A 23,595-nucleotide genomic window follows, 5' to 3' on the forward strand; every position below is an offset into this window, starting at 1 on the left:
ACACCCCTCTGCGCAAAAGGTCACCCTCAGAGGCCTGCCTTGGGACAACACACACAGCACGGTGCCTTGCTGTCTCCCACACCCCTCACCTTCACAGTACATCTTGCTACTAACCTCTCCTGCACAGGAACACTGGGGTACACACACAGGGCGCTCTAATTAATCCTGCCCCGTTTTTGTCGTAACTTATCCTAAACAGCAGCTGTTACACCCATCGCTTCCATCCATGATTGAGCACATGTGTTCTAAGACCACAGCTTTTCCAAATTTGGCCAGGGCATGCAGGAGCTGATATACAACCCCAAACTGCTATTATATTTCCTAACCAGACTCCATTGGAGCCCAGATTCAGATCTGCTGAGAGGTCTGCTACACTGCATAACTGGAAGAACTAGACAATTTCTTGGGCCTCCTCAGATTTTCTAGAAGCTGCCTTTATAAGCCAATCATACGATCACACTGGAGCTCTGTTACTCATACCCTTGTTCTCCCTCTCAGAAAAAGAAAAAAACCAAAAACAAAAACAAACAAAAAAAAAAAAAACACAAAACCAACCCTAAGGCCAACAGTTCAGCTGCATCTTGTACATTTGTTTACCTTCATGGACTCATCTAGATACTCTGCCTCCCCCCACTATAACAGTGGTGTGATTACAACACGCTAATGAGTTTATAAGATAACCTAAATCCCTCTTAAAGGGAAAAATAAAAAGCTAAATTTCTATTCTAATCTACCAAATTACCATTGTCCTTATCATTGCTAATGATGCGGATGTATAAACAGCTGAACCAGCTTTTGAGTAGGAGCTGGAAAGGCAGACATGAAGGCAGCAAGTTGTTTTCTTTTGCATTATACTTGTCTGGCTCCGCCCTGAAACTCACTCTTCAATCCCAATAATTGGCAGCTACTAATTAGAAGGAAAAATGCAAGTAGTTTATTAAACATTTGATTAAATGTTGATTACATGTTTGATTAAACATGATCACAGAACAAATCTCCCTTGGATAAGCATACTCATTTTGTCTTGCTCACTTCTTTTGTTTATAGACATCCAAGATAAGAACTGTAGAGATGATGCTATACCACACACAGGGATTTCAAGCCTATAGGAGACTCCACAACACAAGGCAGAGAAGTTGATGATTCCTTTGCCATTTCAGGTAATTCCCCATGTTCTCTCTTTAGGGCTTTTACTATGGCTGTAGGGTGCCATACCCAGGATCAGCTCAAAGATACTGCCAAAATTACTTAACAGGTAAATTGGAGAGACAATCACCATAAAAGGGACTTGTAGAAAGGTTACAGCATTTAAACTGTTGTAATTCTGAAATATGTACAAGACTTGAAGAATCATTATACATGGGGGAAAAAAAAAAAATCCACGTTACACAACAGTTGCAGATGACTCTGAAAATTCCATATGCCTTACATAGATCCTAGATACAGTTCATCTGCTGTGGGAAATGGGTTTTGCGCATCCCATCTGCTGTCACTTAAGAGTTATCAAGTAATAATGAACATGACTGAACCATGTAATACTATCAGAATTTTAAACACAGAGAAATGCACACATTTACCTTAGTAAATAAAAATAACATTTGCTCAGAGTATTTCCAAGAATTCTTGTTTGTGAAGGCAAAAGAAAATCCTTGCCCACATGTCTGCTTTTACATCCCACTAGCACATCAATGTGCAAAAGCAAGATTTCTTATCCCCATAAGTCTTCTTCCCAGGCAGCATGTTTTCACATCAGATCCTTGCACTCCCTGTTTCATAAAGGAGGTGGATGCTCCACACCCAGCTTTACGTAACCCCCTTGCATGCAATAGCTCAGCCTCACTGACTTCACTCTGGCACTGGGTGGGTATTATCTGCCTACCTGGCCTTGCAGGGTTTCATGCTGGGTCAGCACACAGTCCAAGGTGCCACACTAAGCTGCAAAATACACAGGCATCACCTTAGGAGCTGAAGCTATTCCAATTTAGAAAAAAAAAACATTACTCTTCAAAATCACCCCAGCCCTCCAGAAGAATAAAGTTGTGATCTATAAAAAGACAATCAAAACTCTGTAAAAGTTGCACTCTTAAGAGGCCATAAATGGTCATTATCTTATTTGGACTACTCTCTTACATCTCAATGGCACACTAAATCATCCCTATTTTCTCTAATTATTTTCCAGATAAAAGTAAAAAAATTGGCAGGATGTATTTTCTTTTAAGACTAATTTGAACACGTACTCCCCCCCACCCCCCCCCCCGAATTCTAGCATCACGATCCACAAGGTGCCCAAGAAGTCTTGTTTGCAGATACTTCTCAAGATAACCTGCATGTTAAACTTGCCATTAACTTCTTCTGCCCATACACAAGGGAGAGAACTACAGAGAGAACGTATTATCAAATATCAAGAACATAATATCAAGGATCAAGTTTATTTCCATTTCTTTCACTGCCTTGGCGCTAAGGATTGCTCCAGATGCATTATCCAATGTCTCTGTCCATCTACAGCCATACAGTTCTTGCGCTGTAATATAATGGCACCAAGCCAAACATCACCGCATTTGCACCTTTCTAGTAGTGTAAGTAGACATAGCATGCTTATTGCAGTCGAGTACCAACACCTCCACTGATGAACATGCTAGAATATGCACAGCAGAAGCTGTGGATGAAGCCTGCCATTCTCTCCCCTTTGCTTTACAAACTTTAGTTTCATTTTCACCACAAATTAAAATGACCAAGTTAGGAAAGCCAATGCAAGAAGATGAAGTCTTAGCTTGGCAAAAGCTGAGCATTCACTCTGTATATGATCAACTAAAAACATTTACTAGGTAATTAGATCTGAGAGAGAACAGCAGGTAAGAGGTGAAATTGTTAAAACATATTGGGATCCTCAATAATTAGGTTCAATGACACTTCTTTTACAGAAATCACCAATAAGGAACAGCTTGAGTTTTTAATTTTGAACCATGCCTTAGAATCGATAGATACAAATTAAGAGCTGCTCACAAATAGCAAGATAAAGTAATAAACACTTTGCCTGTCCTTTGAGATCAAATGATCTATGAGCCATTAGCAGTCAGTTCAACCACATGACAGCATTCTGACAGGTTTGCATTATCTCTACCTGCATTTGACAGGTAAATAAAGTATTATATTGGGAAATTCACTGATGCTTAAGTTACAATAAAGCCTATTACAGAGCCAAGAGCCAACCCTATTTTGGCTGCCAGGCCTGTGCCTGATTCAAGAGACTTCTCTATTTTCTCTCTTGGATTGCCTAGTATACCTTGATTTGGAAACTCCCTGTACAAGCCCCACCCCCAGTAAATACACAAAAGACATCAAGATTTAAACTTGGCAATTCTTTGCAGCTCATCTGCATACACCTAAGACTTTACTCACATGTCAAAGCTGTCTGGGCAGTGTGCTTCAAAACCCCCTTGTAGTCAAACTATACATTTACAGTACAGCAGGAAAGAGCCACCTCTCAAGTTTTTTGGAATTGGCTTTGCAGGAATGCCTCCTAGTTCCTGGTCTACTGTAGGCATCCAACACTGACATCAGACATTTCTGGATAAACAATTTAATTTCCTTAAGTGTTGCACGGAGAGAAAAAAATAGGGAAAGAATTTTCACATTCAAAGACATATAGAGAATGGGGAGGGGACAAGATTTATCTCTTTAATTGCTTTTGTTTCATCAAAAGGATATAAAAGATTCACTGAAGGAGAACCTTCATCTCTATTCTTATAGAAGGCTCTAATAATTATCCCCTTAAAGCCAAAGTAGCTACTGAAAACACACACACACACATTACTGTTTTAAAGACCAAAAAATATTTAACCAAAAACATTTTGCAGCACAAGCTTTCCTTTACTGTAATATTAGCAGCACTGCAAGGCTACTCCATTCTGCATGGACAAACAAGTGACAATCTACTTTGATTTAATGAGAGATGAAATAGGGAGATTTTACATGTACCCTATGCATTTTCCTGAAACACGTATCTTGTGTTTCAGGTTTCACTAGCACCAGCAGCAAGCATGCTAAAAAAATCTATTCTTACAGGGAGCTTTCACACCCACGTATCAGTCAATATAACAAAAAGGCAGCAGCAACACTAACAAGTAACAGGAAACTCAAATACTATACTTAGTCCTACAAAAACATTTCAAATTACACTACCGGATACTTCCCTGGGCCAAGAAGGCATCCAGAGTACTTTCAATGGCATCATTGGTTACATGTTTTAATTACTACCTACCACACTTTTGATTCTTGGCCATCAATCATTGTTATCAAGCCATTACATCTAAATGTCTGCTTTCAGTAGCTATGGTGCAAAAAAGCAAGAACAAACCAGCAAGAGAAGTCTGTGTGTTCATCCCAGGTTTGCCACCAAACTTGTGCAACTGTGAACAAATTCAATTTCCATCCCACCCTCGGGTTTTCATTAACAACAAAGAAAATCTGAACACCAGGTATATCCAGTTCCCAAGGAATCCAACTGCAGAGACTTCCACCAGCTTCAGAGGGAGTTAGATAAGACCAAGTTCTGCAAATGAGCTCAGCTCTCACCAAGGTCAAGAAAACTCAGCACCTTAACAAGTAGGAGCTTCTGAGCATCTCAGCCTAATTCATATGCAAGGATTATAGTTTTAGGAATAAGCACAAAGAACTTGACCTCCATCTAATTTGTCTACAGATTTAGAGATCTTGATCTTAAACATCAGGGAACAGCTTGGTCCCAGAAGAAATTTGTGGTAAAGACGTCTTTGAATAAATTCTTTTGTTTCCAAATTTTCTGACCAAGCTACAAACCAAGCATTTTACTTAAGGTCCCCTAATTGCACTTGTAGTAATTTGGGGTAGGGGGCAAGGAAGAAACACACCTTTCCACAGTCCACTGGTACCAAAACTGACACACAAAAAGAAAAGTAACTTTACATATACATGTTAGCTACCCATGTTCTGTGGCTTCAGAAAAACATTTTCCTGTTTGAAGAAAGTTCTCCTGCCTGGTTCTACAGACCTGTTTCACAGTGGCAAACAGGAGAAACTAGGAATAAGGAAAAATCAGGAAAATTATCTGATGACATAACGAAGAGCCACGGCACACCAGAATGAAGGTCCTACTCTGCCTCTAGTATGGATGTTCTCTCTCTTAGCCAAAGAAACATTCTAAGATAGTGTTTTTCTTCAGTGATCTCTTGTAATCAGAACAACACTGTTTCATTACCGCTGCAACAACGCTAGAGGAAAACCTGACAAAAATGAATGGACTTAAGCATTACATTATAATAGGTTATTCAAGACAAATGAGAGATCAAATCATAGCACAAAAATACTGTGCCAATCCCCACCTAAACAATACCTATTATAAGCCAAGATACAGCACTACACTGATCAGGAAACTGCTTAACACAGTAGCATAAAATGAGAACAAACTTTTACTAGAAAAGCTGGTGCCTGGCACCGCACACATGGAAGTGATAGTTGGCTGCAACCATAATTCTGTACTATACACCTGAGTTTATCTTACTTGGAGAAAAAGAACAAAACTCCCCAATGACCCTATGCCTTTCTCATTCCATCATTTCTGGCTCCTTCTAGTACCATTCTGGGCTCCAAAAATGTCAGACTCAACCAAGTAGTCTTCTCTACTCTCCAGAGTCTTCTCAGGGAGACATGAGCTTGTATATGCTAAAGATCCATCTGGTTTAAATACAATAACCAGAACCAGCGATAACCTGTTATATACCTTAAGGAAAAGATAGCCAAGAGAGGCTTTACGTTATATTTAGACCAGATAATGGTAAGACCCACTGTTCTTACTGCAAAGAAGGCAAGTTCTGATCCACAAAATAGCTCTACCTTGAGCTGCAATGCTACATGCAAATAGGCAATCCATCACCAGTAAGCAACAAAAGTGATGAAGATCAATGTCCTATGGCACACATAAAGAGTAAAACTACAATCACATTGCACAAACAAAGGTATCAGAAGGGGAACTAGCTAGAGAGTTCTTGAAACAAAGTTAGCCTCAAACAAAAGCAGTTTAAACTTGGGGGTGTCTCTGACCAAAGATTTTTCACTCTACTGATTTGTGAGTAAAGCAAAATTCAAAGCACAAATTCTCCCAGATGCTGAGAACTGAGGGCCTAAAATAGCATCAGAAAGAGAAAGGAAATGGAGCTTCAACCCTCTACCAGCAGCAAGCATGTACTTTCTATTCCTCAAAGCATGCTAAAGTTTTGGTTCTATAAAGGCCAGGGAAAAGGTCAAAAAGGTCTCTTCAAAATTCACTCCAGCCTGCATAGAGTTCCTGGACTTTGATCTATTCCTTGATACAGAAGGAAAGGTTGCACCAAAATGTCTAGCCCCAAAATCAAACTATAACCCATCCAGCACTTGTCCACCTGCAAATAGATCTCTTTTCCTCCTATAGCCCCACCTCCCACTTGCAGTCCATGCAGTCAGGAACAGCTAAAGGTGTAGCACAAACCATTGTCTCTTCATCGATTAAACCAGCTTTAAAAGGTGGTAGCTTTGAAAAAGAAAACTTCTACTGAGTGACAAAGGATGCTGCTCAATTTCATCATCACTTACTCTTTGCACAGCACATGGTGCTCCAAACTAACATGCTGGCAACAGTACTTCTCCCCTTTCACACTTTCCTGTTTGCTGCCAAATTTAGCGTGCAGGTCAGCAACTACAAGTACTACTTTTTTCTCACCATCAGCCTTTCATTAAAACAGTAGATTTGCTTAGTTTCTTTTTCCTTTTCCTCCTTCACATACACTTATACACACTTTTACTGGAGTTTTCTTTCAGCGCTTGAAAACTCCCAGATTGACAGCTCCAGTGAATTAAGCTCCCTCTTCGTTGGCAAAACAAGAGCAGCACCACAGGCAACCTCAGAACAAGCTCCTTCTATCCTCTTCTTCCAACCCCTCCAACTAGCAAGCATATCTGAATGGTGAGCTTTGCACACAGCTTTATCATGCCAGGGAGCCTTGTAAAGAGTCTCTGATAATGTGGTTTACCCAGACTATCTCACAGGACACTAACGGTAAAGCCACACACGATGGAAACGTCAGAGCCAATGCATTATCGGCATGCACCTGTACCAGACAGCACAGTAACTCTGAAACCATGAGGCTGGTCTAAACATATGTAAGTCTCTGCTAAAAGACTGACTGGCAAAGAAAATCTATTTTAGACAACAGTGTGAAAGAACACTGAGCTGGAGCAACTCCTAAAGCCATACCTGAAACTACACAAAGGCAATGTTAACTAAAAACCAACAGAAAGACCAGAGAAATTCACTGTTTTCAATATCAGACAAAAGACTGGGGCAGATTTTATTTGAAAATGTACATAAATGGTACAGAGAGAGTGCCTCTGTTACTACTGCAGTACTAATATTGTACTTTAGTTTTGGAGACTGCTCCTCTGCTATGTTACCAGTTAACCTGCTGAGGCAGCAAATGCAGATCCGATGCTCTGTTCAATTACAAGGGGTTTTCAGGTTCCACAAAATGCTCTGCTCTTGGTTGTCAGTTACAGATTAGCATGCACCAGATGAAGTTAGAAGATGACTCCTAAGATGTACCCAGCTTTTAGTTGCCCCTCCTCCCTCTTTTGCAACCTTTCTTATTTTTAGCAGGAAAATCTGTTTTGGGGAAGATTTGACTTTTGAACTTCTTACCACATCTTGACTGAAATTATGTATTTCTTTTTAAATTGGTCAAGATCCAGGGTGTTCTATTAAAATGAACATTTATATGTACACTTAAAAATAAGAAAACAAAAACAAAACCAAAAAAAACCCAACAAAACAAAACCAACCAACCACTACCCACAACACAGCAACTTTGTATGTGCTCATGTTTTACAACAAAACTAGAGAACAACCAACATGGGACAATAACCTCCTTCAAAAACATATTAAAAGGTTTATGTGGAGTAGATCCATCTGTGGCTATTAAATATGGCACTATGGACACAACTGCTGCCGCTCAACACTAAACCAGTGTCTGCCATGGGGAAGGGGAACATATTTGCTCTGTGCCTCACCCCTTCCCTAAGCATCTGTTACAAACATCATTCAGGTCCTGACTGGCCAGGTTCAGGTCTGCTTGGCTGACCTCACACTATTCAGCTGGCATGTCAGCTAAAACACCTGCAAGCAGTTAGGGCCTCAGGTACCAAACAAAACATACAGATGGACTTGTGCAGGAGTAACCTCCCCATTCCCCCCGCTACCCTCTCACCCTTCAAATGGCAGTGAGGAGAGCCCATGCTGGCAGCACCAGTATCAGTCTCAGTGACAGCACGCAAAGAGGGCTGGATCCTCAGCATGTAAAATCTGAACTGAGTTTTTGTAACACAAAGGAACAGCATGTTCCTAAATAAAGCAGCATCTACAGGCAGCTGTATGACATGCAGATGGAACTAAAGAGCAACAGTTATCAGTATTTACATTCATCTCTGCGGTTTGTTTTTTAGTTAAAAGGAAATAACCAAGATTCTCATTGAAACACACATATTTAAGAAATAACGCACCCAATCAGGTTAAAGTGGTCACTGCTGGACTCACTAAGCCCTAGCATATTGCTGAAACAGGCAGTGTTTTGTAGCCCACCTACACAAATGATGACGTTCTCTGTCATTATAGTGAAACCAGGCTGACAAGATAAGGAATAAGCTTAGTCATTACACCAATTATTTTAACCACAGAAGTCATTTCAGAGTGGCTTGGAGAAAACGACTATAGCACTGTGGCTGTAGCATGGGGCGGGTGTGGCATGTCACAAGTGGACCTTTATGTTATCATTTCCTTCCAGCACCATTAATCACTCCAGACATCACTTGTTCTATCAGCTATTAACCAGCTGCCCCAACACGCAGATAACTTTATCTAGGTTCTGTGGTGAGAGTCATTACTAAGCATTACAACATGCAGTGCTGAAGGCCTTGTTTCTAAAGAATCCTCCAAACCATTTCCTTCTGCTGCAAGAAAACAAGTTACACTAAACATGTACTTATCCATACCCAACACGATGGGGAAAATGACAGAAAGTAAAAAAACATCACCAGCACTTTAAAACACACAATTTCATAAAAAGGACAACTATGTTGCTTATAGCCCAAACATACAACTTAAACCAGGTCTCTTAAAGTGCCTATTTTCAGCCTGTTAGCACTCTTCAAGGGGAGAGTCCCTCAACATGCAAACACCTTTGTGGTGTGGCCTGGCTGGACAAACATAGGGCTTCAGAATGATGGCCAAGAGCATCCCACCTTCACAGCTCAAGATTTAGCATTCTGTATTTTGCTACAGACACATCTCATTCAAGTGTTTTTGCTACAGACATGTTTCATCCAAGGAACAAGGAGAACCAATGTGTTACAGAGGGAAATGACCAAGATGGCTTGTTGACAAGAAAGAAGAAAAGCCTGTGAGGCATGTGATGAAGAGCAAAAATAAGCTCATCATTTTCAGGGGGAAGCACCAAATCCCAATTCCTCCAAGCAAGCAATCATGACTCAGCAGTATGTGACAAGACAACACAAGACACTTCATAAGTCTTCATTAACTGGCATCTGAAAAGATTTAACAGCTCAATGTGAACTGAACCTGCTTCCAAGTTCCAGGCCTGGCTCTGCCAATTACCTTCCCAAAAGGGTCATTAGATCCAGAAACTCAACTTTCTCCACTCTACAGATTAGACTCCTGGGAGCCCTCCAAGCCACCTCAGTGAGCGCACACCCTCCTGCCCACACAGGTAGTAGCCTGATTGTGGGAAAGAACAGACTTCTGCTTTGGTTCCCAAATCACAGGAATTATTTGACAGAATTTATGAGAGTGGCCATTTCACCCCAGTCAAACTAGCCCAGAGCATTGCACCTGGGAGGAAAGAGAACTGCAACTAAGGTTTTTTTCCACTTGAATTAAAGCATATCCTCCTCAATGAAACTCAGTCATTCTGAAAGCCACTCTTAAAGTACATGCTTGTCTTCCAAATAGGATTTCTCTCTGTGGGGAAAGAGAATACTAACTAGTACTTGCGTGGCATTTTGGCAGTATGGAAGTATCAGCAATTTCCTCCTTGACCATATAAAGGGCATAACTCCTTCTGAGGAGAGTTAAATTCCATCAGTACAAAACAAACCATTGTTTTGAGGACTGAACACTGAACTAAAAAAATGAGAAGATAGCCAGACAGAAGAGGGTTTGTTGCACAGCACTATGGCACAGATTTGTGTAGCACAGGTGCTTATTTTATTTGCTATCATGCTTATTTTAGTGTTTCACATGCTCTGCTTCCTTGGTCCCTTGGAACGTGCTCAAGAACATCACCTCACTAAAATGTGTCAACTATTGAGATGAATAGTACATTTTCTATCCAATATCAGGAGATACACTGTCAATCAATGCTTCCCAGGTGCAGTGCAGTATATTAAGGCAGAGCAACCACTTTCTGACATGGCTCTCAGGTTAAGCCTATTTATTCAAAAAAGCTGCACTCATTTAGACTGTGTGCCTGGAGTTCCCAAGTCACAACTCCTGAATTAGTAAAGGGACTTCAAACTACTTAATGTACACCAAGAACTATTTCTCAGGCACCTTCTGTGCTGTTACAAACCAGACACAGAAACGTCCTCAGAAGTCAACATCTTTGCCTTGAAACAGGACCACAGGCCCATGTCATTCTCAGCATGTTTGTCCAAGGCAGTCTTGAAAGTCTCAAGCAATGAATTCCAGTGCCTCCTAGACAACCACAGTATCTTTTCCACTTACCCATCATCCCTTCTTCTTGGCACAACTGAAGCCCACCACCTTTTGTCCTCCCTGCAATGGAACTGGGGAATAAACATGCATGTGTGTGTTTGTCTGCTTGTGGATTTTTCCTACAACAGCTTCCGAAGGTGTCCAAAGATCCATCTCCAGCTTTATGTTTAATAACAGTATAATGCACTGTATTTTCAAAAACCATGATCCTTCTCACTGCTGTCTTTTGGGCACTTATCAGATGATCTGTTTTTTTCCTTGAAATTACATGCTCCAAACCAAAGTAACCAAACCCCAAAGGCAGTAGGTAAGGTTACTGCAGCAGCAGCCTTATCAGCGCTGTGCAGAATGGAGGCATTACTTCATGTGCCTTGCAGGCTCTGTTCCACCTTATGTTCCCCAAGATGACATATGCTCTTTTTTTTTTTTCTGGCAACACTGCCGATTTGTATTCACCTTGTGATCTTCAAAAGAATGCAGATCTTTCTCTGAAGAGCTGCCACCTGACCAAGCTTATTTTTGTTCCTTGCTGCATATCAGTTCTAGCAGGTTGTGGTAAAGGGATGACATAAGCATTCAAACTTCCCGAACTTGAGGTAAATGACTGCTAGATCACAAAACAGAGTCACTGTGAAAGGGTGACTGTTACAGTTCCTTCTGTTGAGGAGTTGTTGTGCCATGTATTCCCCATGAAATGGCTCTGCAACCATAATGCAGTAAGCACTTTGCGAGAAGGATGCCTACCAATAACGGCTCTCAAAGATTAAGAACACACATATATCCAGTTCTGGGACGTAAAATCTTCTCTACAGACTATTAGAAAAAGGAGCAGGAACCCAGAAATACAGTGAACTTTTGCTCCAAGAAATACACTTACTTTTTCTTACTACCTTCAGCACCTTTTCATGGCTTAGTACAATTTCTACCATTAGGTTAATTGTAAGTCTTTGTTAGAGCTCATGTCAAAGAAACTTACCCACCCATCCGGGCCCTGGTTACTTCTCATGATATAGTATTTCAGACTAACACAAGCAACAATGGGAGCTATTGATCAACACATGTACATTTTATTTTTATGGCTTTTAAGGCTGTAAAAGCTAACTGACACAAGCCAGGCATTTAACAAAAGTAGTATTTAGGGAGGGTTTTTGTGGGGAATTGGTGTCAAAGAAAATTCCCTGAGTTCTTCCTGGAAAAAATATGCAGTACACTTCACAGCCTGCGATATAAAGCAGCAGCTCAATTTAATACCCTGAGACCAGCATTATTCTTAAATCTGACTTAAAAATCATGGCTAGGTTCTCATGCACAGGCCATGGCACATAAAAGAACACAACATTTAGAAGAGAAAGAGAGCCATACATATCTACAGCACTAATGACACCGTTTATTTTATGGTAGATTAACTAAGTAGCTTCTCATATGTTTTAGAAGAATGCTTAACTACCTATCAGAGAAATGAAATGGAAAGAAGTTGAAGAATTCCCAGACAACTGGGCTTTATTAGAACGTATTCTCAATCACTTCACTTCCATTTTCTTTTGTGGGCAGAGTTTGATTTTCCATAATTTCCCGAGAACTTTTTCCTCCACATGTTCACCCTGCTTTTAATGAAAAAAAAAAAAAAAAAAAACCCCACACAAAAAAAAAAAAAAAACACAACACAATAAAATCTGACCATAAATAATCTGGACATGAGGATGTACAGGCACAGTTCTTCTGTCTGTCGATTTGACATGGGTTACATCTTCAGGCAACTCTTCAACTCCTCTGCTATTCATTTTCTACATGTATAAAGAAGAAATTCTGACTCATGCATACAGCTACACAGAAAAGCTGCCACATTACCATGCAATCTTACAAGTTTCACATGTGAATGCTTTTGCCCAAAATAACCAAGAAGTAGCTTAACATTCATAATGGGGTGACTAAATTATCTCCTCTTGGATGAAGCATACGTATTTCACCTCATATCACTGTAACTTATTCACGTTACCATAAACTTACTGCCTTGCGTCTCCATGGCTCCCAGAAGAGACTATATTAACAGCTGACATTCAGAGCAACTACCGAGGAGCAAGAGGCTTTTATAGAGCAAATGGCCATTTGTAAATGGCTGCACCTCACTAATCTGAACTGGTGCCAACAACACACGCAACTCATCTTCTGAACAAATACATGCATTTTTCTGTTCTTCCACCACCACTCCTCCTATAATACAAACAGTCATCTTTTTATTCACAACGTGCAGAGAAACCTGGCAGAACATCTATGAGTATTTTACAAAAGGATAATACGGGTATCCAAGAGTCTTTACCACCACCTGAAATTCACACCACAGCTCTGTCATCTGTGTAACGGAGTGGGGCACCTCTATCTTCTTCAGCTTTTATTAGTGCTAGTGCACCTGAATGGTGACAGCCATGCCAAGGTCAATGTAATGAGCAGGGAACTGACTGGATTGAAAGTCTTTGCCAACTGCAGAACAACTAAACCCAGCTTGAGATAAAGGACAAGATCAAGCAGCCAGAAGAAGGAGGAACTTCTTTAAGCACTGGGAGAGACACATGGCAATGAGAGAACTAAATGCTTATATTACAGGCTCTGAAATTGTCAGGAGTCCCTAAAAAACTTGTCTTATTTTTTAGCAGGCCATAGATGCTCCGTATTTTGCCAGTAGCCAGCTACGCAAAGCTCTGAGACTGTGACATCACCTTGGTGAAGCTGAACATAAAGGCTGATAGGAAAGCCTACCTGAGATGCACAAACCAGACATTTGCACACTGCAGCCCCATAAGGGGCTCTACTCAGGGAACTGCAGCCACACCATATAGGCTAGCATATAGACAACAGCGAGTTCAACACAAAGCATGGCACCCTAGCAGCTTCATTCAGAAGCATGGGACAACTTGGTAGTAGTAGCTTCTTAAATTGCCTTCTAACTAGTAAGTTCACTGAGGAGATGGGAAGTCTGCACTGAATTCCCTGTTCCACACAGAAGAGCTCAATCCCACACCACAACTCAAACAGGAATGATCTGATAGCAGCAAGGCTGAGACAGAGACTCTCTTGTCCCCACTGAAACTGCAACGATGCACAGAAAGGAACATAAAAGCCTTACTCCGCCAACAGCTTACGTAGAAAGGAGGTGCTGGACAGAATCAAAAAACCCTGTGGGAAGCAGAGACCAGAACTGAGAACACACCTCCTCCTGTAGAGACACTCCTGCCATGGTGCTACAGAAAGAGCATATAGGATGGCTATCCCAGCACCAGGGAAGGAGCTCACGTTCCCCTCTATACACAGTGGCAGGTTCAGCCAGCTGACCAGAGTGAGCCTGGCCCATTTTCAGATTATTTCCTTTGGGAGACATCAGCTGCAGGCTCAAAACTGGGCTTCCCACCTGTCAGTCCAAGTGCTCTGTCCTCCAGACTGACAGTTCTCAAGGTGCTATCCAGGGACCACTGATCCTCTGCAACAGGCCTGTAAAAACACACCGTCTCTCTGCACACCACCCACTCAGAAGCCCAAAAGAGATGTAGAAGCATTAAGGGCTGCAGTGAGCTGTAACACAACTATTAGGAAACCACTGGTCTGGACTATAAATGTGGAGGTAAATACCACCACGGGCATTGCTTTCATCTCCTTGGGCTACACAAGGAAGGCACCACCAAGGCTGTTATGTCTATAAAGAATACAGCTCAGGTAAGACGTATCTAGTGTGCCAGAGTGAGGAACAGAAGCGCAGGTGAGCTCAAAGACCTATGATACAAGGAAGATTACCTTGTGGATATAAAGCTTAGGCAAAAGCCCCAAGACACCATGTCCAGGCAGGACTGCTACCCTGTCACACGTTACAAGAAATTTACATACCACGTGAAAATTTTAAGAAAATAAGGCAGATGTCTGTAAATTCTCCAGTAACAAACCTGGAAGAATTCAGATGCCAACATTTAACAGGGAAACCTACTGAAAGCCAGCAGACTAAGCTGCACTTTAAAGACGGATACAAACACAAGAAAAGTATTTAAAGCTCCTGCATAGTCTTTGCGGAGTAGAAACCTGAAGGCAGGCCTGCCTGTTCTCCAAAGCAACACCTTAACTGTAGGTCCACTCACACTCATACCTCATTTCAACTAGGACAAGGTAACAACATTTCAGCTTAGGTGCACTGCTGGAGTGGAAGCCTGAAACCACTGTTAAGAAAGCAGCTCAGCACTTCGACTACCTCTCAGAGGATGGTTCAAACAGATTTTGAAACGTTTGTACCAGATCCCTTTAGGACACCAGTGCTTTGCACTAGAAGTGGCTGTGCTGGCAGACTGCAGAGAAATGAAGATTCTTCTCATCCTAACAACACTCCCAAATTAAACCCAGCTTCAGGAATTCATTAAGAGGCTTCTCTAACTTTCCTCGATTATATAACTGCTTCATTGCAAACCCGCACAAACAAAACTGAACTTTGTAGTCATCCAGAAAGTATATCCCTAGGCAACAAGCAAATACATTCCAAGTAACAATCACCATAAAGTACACAGAATGGAGAGACAGACACACAGTCCACTCTAATGCATGAATCACTGTACACGAATGACTACGCTTGCCTTATTTCCTACCATACACAACATTTCTGGTAAGATGTATGTTGAGCTCAGCACTGCTTTTTTTACAGCAACAAAAGTTTACAAACACACATGTAATCAAGTAGATATTATGCATACAATACTTGAAATCTATGCCCAATTAAATGCAGCTTCCCACCAGTGTCAGTGGACGTTACTGGGAAGGAAAGAAAGAGAGCATCCAAGATACCAGTACAACCTGCTCCAGCAACTGCACTGAGCTTTAAACCAAACACTTCACTTCTACAGAAAGGTTAATATTAAATGCTTTTAAAAATATCAAAGCATGACTGAACAGACCTGTCTGTCCAATGATGTAAACACTATTCAAAGAGAGATTAGCCTGTACCAAATGAGACAGCCTGATTTTCATCAATAAATTAGAAAACTGTAGCAAGAGAGACACTTTGGGTCAGTTTTCACAGTGCTGCAGACCTAAAAACTATTACTAAATTTGTAGAGCACCCAAAGAAATTGTATACCCATGCTATGCAACACAAGTGTAAGGAATTTCTGAAGTAGAGCAAAACAAAGCAAAGAACCTAGTCAAAAAGAGAAACAAGGACAGCAGAGGGCAGAAAGTCATTTTGGAGATTCCTAAACATAAAAATGTAAAGCACATAATACCAAAAATGAAAGACAAACTACTACAAATAGCTTTTTACGTATTTTCTGAGATTCCCCTTAGCTTTTGGGCACAAAGCATTACAAAAAATAACCAAAAATCTTAGGCAAAGTCAAAGCTTAGCATTATTCATCCAGAAATATTATGTTTGAAGAAACACATGAAATTTATGAAGACATTAAACCATAACCTGTGTCCTTTTCCATACTTTAAAAAATTCTGTTAAGTTTTTCTGAAGTTTGACAGAGAGGATACAGAATGCCAAGAACACAAGCTGATGTAAAAGCTTCAGTCACTCTCTCAAAATAGTTTTCTGTTTCTTCTGCCTCCTTCATCTCTATAGAAAGGAGCAAGTGCTGCCAACAGAAATTTGACAGGGATTGGTGGTTTTAGCATGATATGCACTAATGAAGCGTACTCAAGTCACGTAAAATATATTCTGCAAAGTCTGAACACATTCCACACAAACCAGAATATGGTTTATTTAGAATATTTTCAATCATCAAAATTGATTCCCTATACTTGTTACAAACTTACTATTAGAATGAAATTAACAAGAAAAAGCTTTTATTCGGTATAAGAAGCTGTAATGCATGTGTCACAAGACCTTGGACCCACATGGAGTTTACACTTTCAATTACATAATAAAACTCTGTAATATAATGCATATATTATCCTCTAAGCTATTCAGATAAAGTCTAATTACAGCTTATCGAATTAACCTTTACCTCCGGGACTGCAGAAAATAGGCGCAGGTACACCACCTTCAGACATGTAATTTACATCTCGGGTGAATACAAGCTCACTCAGGGATTTGCATTACCCTATTTTCATGTGTTTTTTGCAGGACATGAAGGTAAGCTACTCCCAGACTCTTCCTAATAACTCTGCTTCAGCTCCAAATCTTAGCAAGCTCCTCAGAGACTGCAAATGAGACTATTTCACCGGGAGTACTAGAGACCTTTTGGGAAGCGGTGAACAGAAATGCTCCCAGGCAGTAAACCAAGGCTGTGCCGGGCCCTCACACACAGAGACACACAGGGACGCTGCGCACCGCCCCAGAGCGAGTTTCCTGGGAGCGTGCAGCAGCGCCCAGGTGAGCAGGAAGGAGGAGACCTCAGCCGCGGCCCCGCGGGCACCGACCCGTCCTGTTCCCCCCAGGTCCCGGCGGACACAGACTGCTGAAGGCAATCGCGCACCGAGCACAAAACGCCCGAGAGCCGGCGCAGGCCACGGCCGAGCCCGGAACAACGCGGCCCCGGTCCCATCCCGAGGCTGCCGCGCCCCGAGGCCGCCGCCCGCCCCAACTGCCTCACGGCCGCCCTGGCGCTCCCCGCGGCGTGGCGAAGGCCGCCTCCTTACCGGCACAGCTCGGCGAAGGCCTGGAAATTCAGCTTCCTGATCTTCTTCTCACTCAGCCAGTAACCCACCCGCTTCCCCTTCAGAAAGGTCTGCATGGTGCCGGCCCGGAGAGACAGCGGCAGCCCCTCGAGGAATCAGCCCAGCGTGGCGGAGGCAGCCTGGTTACCGCTCTCACTCGGCGCCTGCGAAGCAACGGCGTTGAGAAAGGAAAATCAGTCGGTTCCCGCGGAGGACGCAGGCGCTACCCCCCGCCCGCCCGCTCTGCGCCGCTGAACCGAGCGAGGCGCAGCCTCCGCCGCCGGCAGCAACCGATGTGCAGCCCCTGGCAGGCCTTGCCCCGCACTGGCAGGCACCTCACGGAGGCAGGCAGAGAAGGTGCCTGTGCTGGCATGGAAGCCGCTACCCCTGCCGGCCCACTGAGCTACTAGCCCCTGAGCAGCCAGCCGACCAGACATGCCGCCGCTGCCCGCCGAGGGGCACCCGCCGCGGTACCCCGCCACCCTTCTCCAGGGCCGCGTCCGCCCGCGCCCGGACGGACCCTGCCGCCGAACTCGCCTCCGTGCCTGCCCGCCGCCGCGGCTGCTACTGCTGCGCGACCGCGGTTCTGCTGCTGCAGCCTCTCAGCTCCCCATTTGCCCGCTACTCGCAGCCGCCTCCACTTCCTCCTCCCCTGGCTCGTCCCCTCCTCTCCCGATCCCACCCACAGCAGAGAGGCGGGCGAGGGGGTGGGCGAGCGCCGGCAGGGCACACCCGCCGCGCCGCGGCCCCGCTGGTACCGAGGGAACTCGCCCGCCGCCAGCCCGGCGGGCACGGTGCCCGCCTGCCGTCCGACGGCCAGCAGGGGGCGCCTGGGGCAGCGCTGCGCGTTAAAGAGACAGTGCCCTGGTTTTGGGCTAGCCCGTCCGGCAGATTCGTGCCAGCGCGGCCCCTGCCCCACCGCCCAGCACCTCGCCTGGCCCGGGCTGGGTCTCGGGCTGCGGTTTGCGCCGCCTTCGTCGCTCTCGCCGCTTTCTCCAGCGGCTCTGCTGACCGCAGGCTGCTGCCGTGGGTATCGTCCCGCGGGTATCCTGCCCCCCTCTCCCGGAGCTACTGCCGGGCGGAGTGCCCAGGGTCTGCCGGCCGAGGGGAGCTGAGCTGTACCGTGCCCTGGCAAGGGGAGTCGTGCCGCGCCGCCTTGCCCAAAAAGCAGTTCCAGGCGACAGAGTGGGGACAACTCCCGGGCAACCCCGGGGGTCCGCGGGAAAGGCAGCGGGCCTGCGCCCGGCCGTGCTTCCCCTGGGCAAATCCCTCCTGAAAGGGCTCCCCGCGCCGCGTCACAGCGCCGGGTCGCCGCACTGCCGGGCCCGGCCGGGAGCTGGAGGGATGCCGGTACTTGACCCCGCCGTGACTTGGTTTTCCAAAGGAAGAACAGTTTATACAGCTACTTAGATTTCCTAACCGGTAAATAAAACCAGTTATTCAGTATACAGGTGTACATGTTTCGCAAAAAAAAAAAAAAAAAAAAAAAAAAGGTTCCAGTAAATACAGGGTTTCACTGCAAACCAGTATCTTCCTTCTTCCAGTATCTGGCAAGTATCTGTAAAGATTTACCAGAAGTTTCAGTAACAGCTATTTATTTCTTTAGCTTTTTCTTTTATTTTATGAGGCAGGAGAAGGCAGGCAATGCCCCCATGAGCTGGCATTCTGATTTTTCTGTTGTGCATTCCTAAACACAGAGGCAGCTGTTCTGTGCTTCAGAGGAAGAATGTGGTATCTCACAGCACAAGTATAATCTCCCCATCTTTTTTCCTCCCTTTCATCTGAAATTAGTATCATCCAGCTGGAAGGTTTTTCTCTGTCTCTTTGGGAATGTCAAGCGTAGCTTTTATAATCATTGTCTTTCTCTGTGGAAGACAACCCTGAACCAAGATTCAGATGATGCTCCTACAACGATGCTTTCTGTACATCAGGCTCAGAACCCCATACAGCTGAAACTGCTCAGCAAGTTCTGCTGACTCACAGTGCCACAACAAATGTGGTTTAATAACTTTACCATAGTTATCAGAAAAGTGGTAGAAGGATCCATTCAAAGGAATGCAGGGGGAAATCCAGGAAAACCTTAAACACGAAAGGGGTCACTGACCTGGGGAGCAGGCAGAGACCATTTTACATTCCAGTCATTACTTACGTAAACAGTGAAGTCATCCCAAACCAAGAGTGTTAGAAGCATGCAAGAGTGGAATCACCTGCAAACAGCTCTCACCAGTGTTTTTTGAAAATTTATATAATTGTACTTTTTCTCCATTAGTGGTTGCTTTGAGAACTATACATGTTTATTAAATTACTATTAAATCATTTGCCATTGATATGGCAAAATGTTATAGGTTATGTTACAACCTTTATTTTTCAGACCACTTTTTATCTTAATCATGTTCCTACATATTGCATAGTTCATTAATTAATGTCATTAGAATTGGTAAATGTATTTTGATAGCGTGATTCCTGCTGCACATGTCCCTGATGTTTAAACCCTTCAGGGAAGCAGGGTAACTTCAGGAAAATTTGTAACTCAAAAATGTCCAAATAGAAAACTTTATCAAACATTATCAAAATTAAGAAAGAATCTGCAACAAACTGATTTGGTTTTCGTGTTTGAAGTGTTTCATTTTGCCAGCATTGATGCTTTATTTCAGCTACTGAACTTATGGACTTATTTTAGACTTTATTAAAATTTGCATCAGTATGTTAAGCTCAACATTTGTATTTGTATCAGAACAGAGCATGGATGTATTGAAACACGACATGATTGAAGCCATCTTCCTACATTATTTTTCTAAATTATTTTTCTTTAAGAACTGTCACAGTTTCAGACCAATCTAAAATACAGTCTGCAGAGACAGACTGATTTATGAACTGTTCTCCAGATAGGGGACAGCAGGTTTTCAGAGGTGTTGAGCATTCTTGGCTCCTGCAGAAATGAAGCATAGGAGCTACAAAGGAGGAATTTGCTTTGTTCAAATATAGGCAAACATGAATGATGCCTATCAGAGACCACATTCAATCTTAGGATGGAGAATGCTGGTAAGTACCTTCATTTTAGACTGGGTTTTTGTTGTTTTCTTATTTTTTAACCCTTGAACAAGTTCAGGTGTGGGGACTGTATTTCATCTTGTGCGCCACTGTACTGCATTTTACTGCACAATATTTCTACATAAATTACAATCCTCTGTTTACATTGCAAAGCCAGTTCAGGCAATGCCAAACCTGTGACCACATGAAGCCCCAGGGTAACGTTTACCCAATTCCTGATCAGGAGCAGGCTGACTATTCCTGTAGCTTTCTGTGGCCCAATGCTGTAAGCTGCAACTACTGAGCTGTTTCATGCTAATTAAAGGGGTGAGGGTTGATTAAGATCTTGAGCCCTCCGGCAAGCAGAACTATCTTCATCTGAGCTTCAGCTACAGGTCAAAGCAGGTTTCACTTGTTTAGCTGGAACCTCTCACACCTTGTCTTCTAACCCCTTCAACAAATACTGGGGCTCTGAGGAGGCTGGACACTTTCAGTGTGGCACCAAGCTAGTGAAATTCCATGGGAGTTCATTTTAGGATAAGATGAGGCATCTCCTAACTAACTTCATTAGTTACCGAAGTATATTTTCTCAATGAATGATTAAAAGCAGTTTTCTTAGCACCTGGCAGAAGCCATGACAGGAGCTTATGCAATGGTTGGATAGGTGAATATTTTTCACTGCATGTAGTTTAAGGTTTTTACAATTTAGCTTTAGTTTTTATTCTTACAGAACAGATGTTACTATGCTGCAGATAGGCAGCAGAAGGCCGAGTCTTCCACATCAGGACAGGTCTTTCCTTTCTGCAGTCAAACTGCCAAGTTGGATCATGTGCTAACACAACACTGCTGGAATGAGGCTGTAGGCAGGAGGGAGCATGAAAAACCCTTGCATGTGCTGCACTGCAGCTTCTTCTTGGCTTTGAGGGACTCAACAAAGAGCCCTGGTGCTGCACAAGCATCTGTCATCACCAGTGAGGCACCTGAAGAGAAATGCATGAGTACCATGGTGGGCTACCATTTCCTCGGGTCTCTGCTATATCTACATCTTATTTATTACTGTGAGATTCATAAAAAGCCCAGATATGACTTATTTTCACAGTGGTTCAATAGAGGATGCATGTGACTGAAGCTGAGCTTTTCCAGTTTATTTTTTTTTTAATGTAAGTACTGGCAAAACACATTATAATCTCAGCTATTGTCTGGGAACTTCTCCAAATGTACTCTGGACCAGCAGCTTTTAAATGATAAAGTAGTGAAAGTTAGGCCTTGGGGATGAAATCTCAGTTTTGATTTTTGCATTCAAAATCACAAAGGCCAAGGGACAAACTTCAGCCAGCCACTAAAGGGTTTGTGCAAAGGCTCATGGGAGGGAGGCCCCTCTAGTGGCTGAATCAACCCAACTTAACTTCTTTTAATGACCCGTTGCCCATAGAGACTGCACAGGAGGATTGGCCTCACCAGCTGGAAATCCAAGTGTTATTTTACAGTCAACTAAATCAGACACTGCTGTTTACTGATGCAGTCTCTCCAAAAACTGCCACTTGTTCTCACCTTCTGCCATCCCCTCTTTTACAACAGGTCAAGTGCTCACATGGCTGTGCATCAACAGGATCAGGGAGCTAGAAACTGAGCTGGACTAAAACAAACTCATAAAACTGACAACAGTATTTAGTCTTAATCCAAGCCAATTCCCCAGCCTGGATCAGCATCCTTCTTCCTACCTGTTTATAGTGGCACAAGGCAGAGGCTGGAAGAAGGCCAGGTAAAGAAAGCACCAAGCTGCCTTTTTCGGTGGCAATCCCATTTTAGAGCAGCCACAGAGGATGGTGAAACCATGGTGTTCACCTGTGTGACTGCTCCCTTACCTAGCAACCTACACAGTTTATACTGCAGTATTTTGATTTTAGAAAGAAAATAAGGATTAGTGAGGACTGCCTGAGACTCATCAGTATTTGAGACCATGTAGAGCAGAAGAAGGAATTCAGCTAGAAGGGATTCTATGATTCTATGATTCTATGCCTGGCAGATGACCAGCTCTGTGTGGGCCAATGCAGTGCTGTTCAGGGATTCCTGAGCTAACTCTCACTAGCCCCAGTGGAGAGCTGCTTAGATTGCTACCTATTATACCAGTAGCACAGAAAGTTCCAATCATAAAAACAGGGTAACTATGGTGGTTTTTTTAAACTTGAAGGAAACCACCATTAGGAGAAGGTAGGTTGTACCCTATGTATGGCTCCAAAGTTTGGCTATTCTGAGCTCTGATGAATGTACATGCTGCAGGAAAGTAAGAAATGGTTTGGCTGCCAAGTCTGCTTGCTTGGCTTGCAGCACTTTGGGTACAGGCTCTGTATGAGTTTATAAGACAAGGAAAGCATATCATCAGTGAACAAAGAATTTAAAATCACAAAAAACATGGCCAAGATGCAAAAGATGGAGTTCTGTGCCAATACAATAATCTCAGCAGGAGTAGATTTTTCAAACTGAATTGTTAGTCAGATCCCAAGTGTGGGTACAGACTGTGCTGCTCTACATCGCTGTAGCTCTCTGGCCTTGTACTATGGGAATAAGCTACACAGAAATAATGCTCATGCAAACTTTTTCATTACAGACACGTGGAGAGATTCACTTACCTGGTTGCTTCAGCATAGTTAAAATGATTCAAACTATTCACGCAAACAAGTCCTGAAAAACTGTTCTCTGAAGAACTTGGGTGACCGGACAGTATGTTTGGATTGGAGATTTGGATGAGGATTAGGCTGGACTGAGGTTTGCTCTACCTACAGTTTGATGCTAACAGAGTTACTCAGGTTATAGGTGTGGGGTGGGGTGGGGCGGGGTGGTACTCAGTTTTAAGAACCTATGACAATTCTGGGAGCATGCTTCCAGCAAAATCAGCCATCTTTAAAAAAAATATATTATATATATTTTATCATATCATATATATGTTGTACAGCTAGAATGTTTTTTTAATTATATAACTAGCTTTAACATGATGAATGTAAATTAGACTGACATGGATGTATAACTGTTATGTATAAAATGACCTGGACACTTTATACATCCACTGGTCACAATACTACTACCGCTATTATCGCATATTTTGCTGGCTTACATGTGTCTTTGCCTCTTGCGTTAAAAACACA

At 43.0% G+C, this 23,595-nt stretch overlaps 1 protein-coding gene across 3 annotated transcripts in view; it reads right to left on the reverse strand.

Annotated features, from left to right (window-relative positions):
* The window catches only part of ITPK1 (inositol-tetrakisphosphate 1-kinase), a 142,702-nt gene extending 125,130 nt beyond the window's left edge, over positions 1–17,572 (reverse strand). The window contains exon 1 of one of the 3 annotated variants that reach the window (XM_061463868.1): positions 17,405–17,572. In XM_061463868.1, coding sequence (XP_061319852.1) covers positions 17,405–17,499 — 95 coding nt within the window. In that variant the 5' untranslated portion in view covers positions 17,500–17,572. Of the gene's footprint in view, positions 1–10,804; positions 10,930–17,404 lie in introns of those variants that run through there. The other 2 variants (XM_061463870.1, XM_061463869.1) reach the window with 2 other exon arrangements.
* Between the last annotated feature and the right edge of the window lie 6,023 nt (positions 17,573–23,595).

The sequence above is a fragment of the Pezoporus flaviventris genome, unplaced genomic scaffold, assembly GCF_033815535.1.
Source record: "Pezoporus flaviventris isolate CSIRO_AGI_PZ_B2104156 unplaced genomic scaffold, CSIRO_AGI_Pfla_v1 ptg000036l, whole genome shotgun sequence".
In the NCBI taxonomy this organism is placed as follows: Eukaryota; Metazoa; Chordata; class Aves; order Psittaciformes; family Psittacidae; genus Pezoporus; species Pezoporus flaviventris.